General features: G+C 41.7%; 1 protein-coding gene across 1 annotated transcript in view; it reads left to right on the top strand.

The window, feature by feature from the left end:
• ALDH5A1 (aldehyde dehydrogenase 5 family member A1) overlaps window positions 1-10,884 on the top strand; it is a 35,648-nt gene extending 24,764 nt beyond the window's left edge. Inside the window, exons 8-10 of the mRNA XM_021708492.1 lie at window positions 2,651-2,820; window positions 5,767-5,825; window positions 7,434-10,884. Of these exons, the coding sequence (XP_021564167.1) occupies window positions 2,651-2,820; window positions 5,767-5,825; window positions 7,434-7,639 (435 nt within the window). The 3' untranslated portion in view covers window positions 7,640-10,884. The remainder of the gene's footprint in view (window positions 1-2,650; window positions 2,821-5,766; window positions 5,826-7,433) is intronic.
• The last annotated feature ends 318 nt before the right edge of the window (window positions 10,885-11,202 follow it).

Below are 11,202 nucleotides of genomic sequence, written 5' to 3'. Positions count from 1 at the left end.
GGGGCGACAGAGTGAGACGCCAACTCAAAAAAAAAAAAAGAAAGAAAAAGAAATGTAAATTGTAGAAAGTAAGGAAACCTAGCTAATGGGGATTTGTTGCAGATGATGGACTAAGAGAGCATCATAGTGAATGTGGATCTGAAAAGCATGAGTCTGAATAGCAGTAAGTGGCCAAGCCCAAATTTAGTTCTCTTTGGAAACTCTAGAAAATTCATCTGAAAGTAGAAGGGAAGGGGACTCCAAAAGTTATGAAATTTTGGAAGGCAGAAGGAATTGTGTCAACAGAAAAGTCAGAGCAGATGGGTGTGCCCAGGGAAAGCCTGCAGAGGAAATTGGTGCCACTTTTATGATGGGTCTTTCTAGAATTGGCTGGTGTAGAGCATGGGAGTAGGAGGGAGAGATGGATCTGGTTGGTTATACTTTTGCACAGTTTCCTGGGTCATTTCCATACCATTCCTCCCCCGCCCCATACACCACCACCACCAAAACACGCAAGACAGCAGAGGCATTTATTCTGGGCAGGGCAGTACCTCTGAAGAAATATAGCAGCCTTTCTAGGAGGGCTACAGCTTTGAGAGTGAGGCTAGGTGCACCAGAGCAGGACCTCCTGATTTTGCCCTTTGAGAAAGGGAGCAGGAAGCCTGTCAAGTGGGAATAAACCCAAGCTTACAGGTGTCCCTCTCATTGAGGGAAGGACTGGAAACAGCAGAGACCACCTGTGTCACCTGCCAAAATTGACCAATCCAGTTCTTCATTCGGAAGGGTGAACACCCAGGGATCATGGCACCTTTCAGAAAAACCATCAAAACATAAGAGGAAGGGTCAGGAAAAACAAAACAGAACCTGAAGGATGCAGATAAATTGGGGAACTAACAGGAATTTTCTAAGAATCTAATAGTGTCCTCCAAGAGTTTTGAGAAGATCATACATCTGTAAACCAAGGAGCAAGTTCTATGAAATCAAAGCAATGAAAGTGAGAGTCTAGAAATTAAACACACAACCAATCAAGAAATTCAGTAGCTGAAGATAAAAGATACAACTGAAATCTCATAGAATTTTTTTTTGAGGGGGGACAGGGTTTCACTTTGTCACCGAGACTGGAGTGCAGTAGCAAAATCACAGCTCACTGCAGCCTCGAACTCCCGGGCTCAAGGGATCCTCCTGCCTCAGCCCCCAAGAGACTGGGACAATAGGTGCATACCACCATATGTGGCTAATTTTTCTATTTTTTTTGTAGAGGCAGGGTCTTGCTTTGTTGCCCAGGCTGGTCTCAAATTCCTGGCCTCAAGCAGTTCTCGCACCTCAGCCTCCCAGAGTGTTGGGATTACAGGTGTGAGCCATTGAACCCAGCTAAGACCTCATAGAATTTTTTTTTTCAGGATGTGGCGTGCAATTCAAGGTTAGGTATACAAATGTTCATTATGTAGGTATCCTTGGACCTCATAGAATTTAAAGCAAAAGATAGAGTGATAAAAAATATTACAGAAATATCAGAATTAATCTGAGGTGAGGGAGACATCCATCTTAGTAGTGGGAGATCTAGAATAAGAGAATTGAGAAGATAGAAACAATGACATCATTAAATAAGTAATAAATGAAAACTTGTCAGAGCTAGGGGGAAACAGCTTAATTCTTCAGATAGGAAGATTGTCTATTACCAATTACCAAGTGGAATGGATGAAGAGAAAACATATATTTTGCTAAAATTTTAGAACATCAGAACATAAAATCCTAGAAGATTCCAGAGAGGGAAAACTATCTCACAAAAGAGAGAACTATTTTCGATTCAGACTTTCCATCAACAATACTAGAAGGGAAGAAGAGCACTCAACGTTCTGAAGAAAAATTATTTTGGATCAAAAGTCTATAACCAACCCAATTGTCAATCACATGAAGTATAAGAGAAAACATAGACATGCTGTGTAAGAAAACTCAGAATGTAAACTACTTTAAGACATTTGAAACCTTTTTTCAAAACAACTGCTTGAGGAGAATGTATCAGAAAACAGGGAAAGCTCAGTTTGATGACATGGGATCCGAGAAGCCGAAACTAAACCCCAGAGTGCAATGAAATCAAATCCCTGGAAACAACTGGGCAGCAGACTGGAATAAAGTTGACATACATTAGACCAGGAGTCCCCAACATCCAAGCAGAGGTCTAATACCTGTCCATGTCCTGTTAGGAACCTGGCCACACAGCAGCAAGTGAGCAGCAGGCGAGCAGAGCTTTGCCTGCTGTCAGATCAAGAGTGGCATTAGATTCTCATAGGAGTGGGAACCCTATTGTGAACTGCACATGCAAGGGATCTAGGTTGTGTGCTCCTTTTGAGAATCCAATGCTTGATGGTCAGTGATCTCCACTACCCCTGTCTATGGAAAAATTGCCTTCCCCAAAACTGGTCTCTGAAGCCAGAAAGATTGGGGAACGCTATGTTAGGCCATTCCAGAAAGAGTAAGGAGCAGGAATGAGGGCGGCACTGTGCACACCCTCTTATTGCCTCTGTATCTGCAAATGTAGTTTCTTTTGGGTAGGGTGTTTTGTTTTTAACCTATTTCTTGAAAGGGAAGAAAGTCAGTTGCAGTTTTATGAAGTTTTAACATTCTAAGAGATTGTATAATTTGGAAAACGCTTCGTTTTCTCATCATACAGGTGGAGAAACACGTGAGTGATGCTGTTTCCAAAGGGGCCACTGTTGTGACAGGTGGAAAACGACACCAACTGGGGAAAAATTTCTTTGAGCCCACCCTGCTCAGCAATGTCACCCAGGAGATGCTTTGCTCTCATGAAGAGACTTTTGGGCCTCTGGCACCAGTTATCAAGTAAGATCATTCAGCCGGTATGAAGACAAGAAAAGAATAGAAAAGAAAAAGGAAACCCTGAGAGAGATTCATGTGCCGTTTTGAGGGCTGGGTGGGTAGGCAGAGAGCTGTTGCAAGCAGAATTAGATGTGTAGGTTTTTAATTTAATCATTTATTTGGACCACAAAATTTATAAAATTCTTTAATTTATTTTCTTCTTGCTTTTTGCTGTTCTTTTCTTTCTCTCTCTCTCTCTCTCTCCTTTTCTTTTTTTTTTTTTTGAGTTACCCAGTCTAGAGTGCAGTGGAGCTATCATAGTTCACTGCAGCCTCCACCTACTGGGCTCAAACGATCCTCCTGCCTCAGCCTCCCAAGTAGTTAGGCCTACATATGGGTTCTACCACACCCTGCTAATTTTCTAATTTTTTTATAATGATGGGGTCTTCGCTTTGATGCCTAGGCTAGTCTCAAACTCTTGGTCTCAAGTGATCCTCCCCCATTGGCCTCCCAAAGCACTGGGATTATAGGCATGAGTCACAGCACACAGCCCTCATTTTTTCATGGGCATCTGTAGGAAATGAAGTTTCCTACCTTTTGTGACCTTTTATCTCACATTTATGAGTAAATAATTTACCTTGATAAAATTCTACATTCAACCCATTGAAGGTATCATTCTTTTATCAATTTATATCCAGGGCTGTTGCTAAGAAATCTAATGTCTGGTTCTTGCTCCTTTGAAGTGGACATACTTTTTCTCTTTAGAAACTTCTGGAATTTCTCTTGGTCTTTGATATTCTTAAATTTTACTGTAATAGCTCTGGCATGGCATGCTGTGAGTTTTTTCTGTCAGAGGTCCCAGTTTCTTTCTTTAATGGGTTTGTTTAGTCCTGGGAAATTCTTGGTCATTATTTCTCCAAATATTTTTCTCCCCTCCATTAGTTCTTTTCCAGTCTCCCAAGCAGTCAATTATAGTGATACTTGCACTTCGTCCCTCACTTTTCTTACCTCTTATTTGTTCATTCCATCTATTCATCCATGTCTGATGCCTTCTGAGAGACCCTTCCTCATCTACCAGCTTATTAATTTATTCTTCAAATATGCCCATTCTGCTTTTCAGCTCACTCACCAAATTGTGTGTGTGTGTGTGTGTGTGTGTGTGTGTGTGTGTGTGTGTGTGTGTGTTTTTTCTTTTTTTTACTTTTGGTAGAGATGGTGTCTCACTATGTGAACAAAGCTGATCTTGAACTCCTGGCCTCAAGTGATCTTCCTGCCTTGGCATCCCAAAGCACTGGGATTACTGGCATGAGCCACCATGCCCAGCCCACCCACCAAGTTATTTTTTCATCCTTCATCTCTCCTGTTGGCTCTTACAACTCATTCTCCCTGCTTCATTATTCTTATTTGCTGTGGATATTTATCCTTTTCTCACATTTGTATTTGATTCTGCTGTTTCTGCCTCCTTTGGTGTAGGTGGTGCTGTTTTGTCTTTCTTAGTCTTGGAACTCCTCTGATGTCTTATCATTTTCCCTATGGGGTCTTTAGCCCCTTGAATTATTAGTGGACTTGGCCTGTAATATATACCATGGGATTGTGGTAAAAAGCTTAGACCTTAGTTTGTACTCCTTATGCATTTGGAGGGCAAAGGGTTGAGGCTCGAGGGAGCCTCTAGTACGGAAACTCACAGGCATGAGGGGAGAGGTGCAGCCCTGTCTCTGCCCTGTCTACCCCTCCATGGGTGGCCCTGAGCTCTATCCCGCTTGAGACCATCATTTTCTCCCATGATCCCGCCACCTTTTTTGGCTTCCAGAAGTGTCTTTCTTTTTTGGTGTTAGTTGTTGAGGAGGTTTTTGTGAGCCACGATTATCTTTCTTTGTCCCCTGGCATCTCCAGCATTGGAGTTACAGTGACAGGTGGCAGCTGGTGCTGACTCTGCCATCTTGTCCAAGACCAGAAATCTCTTTTATCATATACTTTACTATCCCAGTGCTGATGATATTTATATGTTATTCCACCATTGGGGAAATGCACCACTTGGAGAATTTTCCTCTTTTTTGTTTTAATAAAAACTTTTTACCTAAAATGTGAACATTTACATGGAAAACTGAAAGAATGTGGTGGTTGGGAATTCAGGCTTTGGAGTTAGCTTTGGTGTAGATTCAGGCCTTGCTGCTTCAGGACTTTGGTACTCCTGGACAAGTCAACTTTTTGGAGCCAGCTCGGGCCCATCCCCTTCTACAAGCCTTGCAGAGAGATGGCTGACTCCCACTGCTGGTGGATCCCTGAATTTAGGAATTGGGGTGCTTGGAACTTTTTTTTTTTTTTTTGCCACAGTTACAGTTCTGGAACAACAGAAAAATACCACTCACATCTTGTTCCTCAAATAGAATTATAAAGCTACAAGATACCTCATGGGGCAGTGGTGCACTCCTTCATTTCAGAGGGGAACAGACTCCAGGCATCATGACATTATTAAACATAGTCATGGTAGAGAAAACATGAGAACCCAGCCTTGAGCTCTTCTGAATGGTTTTCTTTCTGTTATACCAGGCTTGCTTCTAAAGTAGTTGTTATGATAGTTATAAATTCTCAGTAGGTACCAAGAACAGTAACGCTTTTTTAAGGAATTTTGTTTGATATTCTGAATATGCCACAGTTCTCTGCATGTTAACCTGCTTTTTTCTTGTCCTCTTAGAAGAGGTGAAGCTAGTACTGATTTGAGCATGCTATCCTTGAATGCTGGTAGATTTTCCTCTTTCTTTTTTTCTTTCTTTCTCTGCTTTTGAAGGATCAAATGCTGAGAGATCTCAGGGAATGGTGCTGTTATCTTCCATACTCTACCCTTAGATCTCTTTGCAAAACTCTGATTTATCCCTTGCCCTTATTTGGGAAACAGATCAGAAAAGAAAGCCGGTTTTCTTTACTCTCCCCCTTACAGATTTTGCTTCTGACCTTTCTTATCTTTGGCAGGTTCAATACAGAGGAGGAGGCAATAGCAATCGCTAATGCAGCGGACGTTGGGTTAGCAGGTACGTGTTTGTCCTTGTTCAGTCACAGTCATAAGCATTTTCTCAAGCTAATGTCAGACTTTGCCTTATAGACATCGCCCTGGATTTTGAGCAAGAAACATCAATGGGGTATAGGTATTGTTGCTTCTCAAGTGGCAAGGGGTGGATTTGTGCAAGTATATTCTTTGACCTTGTCCCCTGTGATACACATTTGGGAGCTCTCTGGTTAAAGCTGGAGTGGAGGAGCCAGGGGGGAAAGAGAAAGTACCGATTATTCCAGGTGGAGAACTGCTCACATCTCAAAGTCCATGTTCTTAACAGTTAACGCCCAGAAATTCCATGCTTTTCTTCCATTTCTCCTGGCTCCTGAAAGCCTGAATAGAAGGGGAAGCCCTAGAAAGGGCATCCACAGAGAGCATCAGGGACAAGGAAAAAAAGTGAATGTAGTGTGCACAGATAGCACCTCACGGAATGGCTACCATTCTTTCAGTTGAGATGGTTAAGGTGACCACAGTATGTGCCTCTAAGCCTGGGAAAATTATTTGTCAGCATCCACAGTGAATGAGGAAGATGCAAAGACATAGAAGACACAGCTGTAGCTCCATAGAAGCTTCCCATCTAGGTGTAAGAGAACTACTTAGACCAAGAGGAAGGAAAAGCATGGGATGAGGCCCTGAGAGTTACCATAAAACTGGAGTAAGGTGTGTGCACAAGGGCTTCTGTAATACCAAGTTCAACATTTATCTCTTCCCTTCTCATTGTGATGATGGTGGAAGAAGCCTTGTTCTGAACTGGGTCATAAATGATGGGCAAAATTCTGACTGTGCAAAGGTTGGAAGAAAGAGATTCAAGGCAGAGGAAACAAGGGAGTTTAGAAGCAAAGTAAAAAAGAGTGAGGAGAGGCCAGGAACTGTGGCTCACGCCTGTAATCCCAGTATTTTGGGAAATCAAGGCAGAAGGATCACTTGAGCCCAGGAGTTTGAGGCTGCAGTGAGCTTTGATTCCACCACTGCACCTCAGCCTGGACAACAGCGAGACCCTGTCAAGAAAGGAGGGAGGAAGGGACGGAAAGAAAGGAAGGGAAGGAGGAGAGGGGAAGAAGGAAGAGGGAAGGGAAGGGAAGGAAGGAAGGAGAGGGAGGGGAGGAGAGGAAGAGAGGAGAATTTGGCTGACAGATTGGGAGAAGATGGTTGGTGGTTACAATAATGAAAGATAAAGCTGGAAATGTTTTCTGAAATTGTGTTAGGGAAAGTTTGAATACCTGCTAGATAATTTAACCTTATTTTATAGATAACCAGGAGTCACTGAAATGTTTAGGCAAAAATGTCATGTGGAAATCTAACAGAGTTGTGCAGGATGGATTTAATGGTACAAAACAGGAGCTAGGTATTGATAGGATAGAGTAAGAGCCCTCACAAGAGTGAAGCAGAAGCAAAAAAAAAAAAAAAAACGGTTTTCAAAGGTTTTGAGAGGAAGAAGTAGACAGGACCAGCATGGGCTTTATCTGGAAGCAGAGAAGATTCCAGGCTCTAGCGACTAAGTGAACAGTCAAGGGCATCCTCAGCTTTAGACATGATGTCTTTGGTGAATATTTTATATGTCATATATGTCCTTTTAACTCTCTGACAGGTTACTTTTACTCTCAAGACCCAGCCCAGATCTGGAGAGTGGCAGAGCAGCTGGAAGTGGGCATGGTGGGTGTCAATGAAGGCCTGATCTCCTCCGTGGAATGTCCTTTTGGTGGAGTGAAGCAGTCCGGCCTTGGGCGAGAGGGCTCCAAGTATGGCATTGATGAGTATCTAGAACTCAAGTATGTGTGTTATGGAGGCTTGTAGGATTCTTCACCCCTTTAGTAAGTAAAAATGGAAACTTGCCTACATATATGGGCACATGCCATCCATTATTTTAAATAAACTAATAGGTTATTAGAATTATACATTTTTAAAAACTCATCCAGTCCTCGTAATCTTAAGCAAATGCATATCCTCCTCCTCCCCTTACCAAACTAGGGACCAATACATGCCACGTGCTTGTGGCTGCCGACTCCAGGAGAGCCAGCACTGGGTTTATAGAATGGTGCCTTGGGACCCCACCACAACCCAGCAAGCCTGGGCTGCCTCAGAGCAAGGTGCAGCATGAAGCAGGCCAGGCTAGGCCTGTCAGCTCGTCACCAGGTCTTGATCATTGCCTGGGCAATGGCATGACCATCTGCCACGTGGCTACAGAATATGGGTTTGGAGTACTTCAGAGGAGGCCTCTGTGACTGGCAGGCGGGTCAAGGGCACAGTACCCTCTCCCTGGCATCTGCCTGCTTAGCACTGAAGACACTTTCTGTGTATTCAGAGAGTTGCAGCAGAGGTTGAATTAATCATTTTTTTAAAGACTTGAAATAACACAAAATGGCCTATGCTTCTGGGAGGAATGAAGGAACACCTCGCATTTCTAGACCATTTTTTAAATTGAAGTCTTCATTGTCCTAAATTTAACCCCTGAAAGGTATTTTAATTTCTGTCCTGTTTTCCGCTTCCTTTTGTTTCTTTTAGGAAATGAGCTAAAGTGTAAAGGAAAGAATAGCAGAGGCAGCTGGGCATGATGGAAGGCACGTGGTTGCTCGACCCCGCTCCTTCCCTGAGTAGCCTTATTGCCCTGGTCGTGTCCAGTACTTTCCATCTTACATGTGGACTGAAGGTTCCATACAGACCTTAGCTCGATAGGATATTTCAGTTCCAAGAGAAAGTGACTTTGCCAGAAAAAAAGGAAATTTGGAGTCTATACAGGAGTCATGCTGTGAGCAGCACCACCTAGCCTTTCCCTTAAACACTGGCAGCAGCTTTGCCAAGTTGGGAGAGGCCAGTGCTGAGCCTGAGTAAGTGGTTGTCACCTGCAGCCTGCTCTTTCTGTCCTGCTGCAGTGCTGTTCCTTTCCCTCCAAAAGTACAAAAGCAGTTTTGCCACAATCATCTCAAAAGGGGAAAACATTTCCATAATTGCCAGTCCACTTTGTGGAAGAGGCATGAGGCCTTGAATTTCAGGCACCTTGTATCTAATAAAAGTTTTTATAATTCATCACTAAAAAAAAAGAAAAGAAAAAACAAAAACTCCTATGACCAGTGTTGCCTCTCACTTTGAAAAAGTCCAACTAAGAAAATTCTAGGTTCTTCTAGACATGCCTCCCATCCCCATAAGAATAAAGGTTATTCCAGGCCAAGTAGGTGAAAAATGAAACACCTTCCTTTCCCCATCTATGTGTGAACTCCACTCATTCTGTGTATAATACAGTAGTGGAAGGAAAGCATGAATGAAAATAGTGCCAGATGCAATTACTCTTGAAGCCCACCCAGGATTTAGAATCTCTCACTGAGCCCCTGGGGAGCTGTGGGTAATTAACTAAAGGTCTGGAAAGTCCCTATGCACACAGGAGGATGGCCTCCCGTCCTGGAGCTGCCTAGCATCAGGTCTGGATTACACCAGCCGTATCCCCAAGGCTTGAAGGAGAAAGAGCTGAAATTCATCTCCTAATTATATTGCTTGGGTCCTGTCAAGAATTACATACTCATCATTTTAACAATTTCTTCTCTTTATTTGCATCATATTAAGTGGTTTTATATAACATCCTAATTACTTGAGATTTGGGTGTGTTCATCTTTTTTCTATTAAGAATAAAAATGCTTTGATGTTCTTTTTTAGAAGTCTGGATTACCAATCCTGAGATGTATGGAGGAATACTTTCAAATATGTTTTTAACTTTGTAAGCCAGTGGATTCTCTGGCTAGGTGATATATTTGGAGTTTTCTTGCATATTTGGCTCGTAGGTAGATAAATTGAGGACCAGAGACTCATTGTAATCTCCTTGGTCAATTTTATAGTTAAAGGAAATCACTTACTGTTTAGTAAATTGATTCTGGGTTGTGGGGGAAAAAGAAGTGTTTTTAAATGAACATTTTTTGTTGCTATTTTTAATCAGGTAACCATATGTGATAGTTGAGATTTTGAAAAATGTATATTTTACAACATGAAATAGAAAAGGACTACTAGACCAGTGGTTGGCAAACTACAGCCCATGAGCCACATCTAATCTGCCACCTGTTTTTGTACAACCTGTGACCCAAGTATGATTTTTATATTGTCACATGGTTGGGGAAAAAAAAATCAAAGAACAATATTTCATGACATATGAAAATTATATGAAATTCAGGTTCCAGTGTTTATAAATAATATTTTTTTCAGAACACAGCCACATCTGTTCATTCCTGGTATGGTCTGTGACTGCTTTCTTGGCAGAGCTGAATACTTGGGACCGAGATGGTATAGCATGCAAAGCCTAAAATATTTATGATTTGGTGCCTTAAAGAAAATGTTTGCCAGTCCCTGATTCAGACCATAAGGGATATATTGACCTTCCTTCATTTATCAGATATTATTTCATTGTATTGAACCTTTCTGGAGAAAGCACTTTTCTGGGCTTTGCTACCAAGAGTTCTCAGCAGAAAGTTCCCAGCAATTATAACTCAAATGAAATTACCCAGATAACAAGTCTGTTGGCCTTAAATAAACATTTCCCCATTTACTTCCTCCAGCTATGGAAGGGTTCTCATTTAAAGAGCTGACCTGCAATTGTTATCTTTATCTGTTTAAGTGGCTTTTAAGTATGATTTTATGTCAAGTGCTATTTATTTCTTCTTTCCACACCTACCTTTATTCTTATGGAGAGACTTCTTGAAAATAAAGATCAGGAGCAAATGTAAACAAATGTTTTATTAATTTCAGTGATGAAATTGTGCCACGACTTTTTTCTCTGAAGGCTGAATCCCAGTTCAGTGTGTTAATTACCCATGCGCAGCTATTTTAAATAACGTTTTACTTGAATGATATTTATGCTGTGATTATTTTATGCCATACTTTGTGGGATAAAACTTGAGAATGTGTGGTGAGATATGTATAAATGTTTTGCTATTTAAATATGTGGGCATCACTCATTTTTGTAGTTTTTGACAATTGTGTGTTTCAGTGTCTAGTCCTCAGAGTTGAGTGTGTATGATTAATAAATGCTGAATTTAAAAAATTTCCTATTCCTGTGTTAAGGTGGCTGGCTCTGGTTTTTTTGTTTTTTGTTTTTTTCTTGCCAGATGATCATTTTGTTGGATGGTATTAGACCAATTTGGATGTGTATCCGTAGCACTCCCTCCCCTGGCAGCTATAGTACTGCCTCAGGCCAGGAGCCAAAGTATGCAATTGGACCCTCTACTCTCTGTGTTGGGATAAGATCTCAGTCCTGCAACTCTGAGTTCATCATCTTTAGGAAAACAGATGATACTCATCATGTAGGTTTCCAAAAAAGGAAACCGTGTCATTTGCTAAACTCAACTCAGAAACGGAGGCTCTGTGAACCAGTTAGTTGG

Source organism: Carlito syrichta, unplaced genomic scaffold (assembly GCF_000164805.1).
Source record: "Carlito syrichta isolate Samal-C Ts95f unplaced genomic scaffold, Tarsius_syrichta-2.0.1 Scaffold60087, whole genome shotgun sequence".
NCBI lineage: Eukaryota > Metazoa > Chordata > Mammalia > Primates > Tarsiidae > Carlito > Carlito syrichta.
Note: the sequence above shows the minus strand (reverse complement) of the source record. Positions and strands in the feature narration are given on the sequence as shown.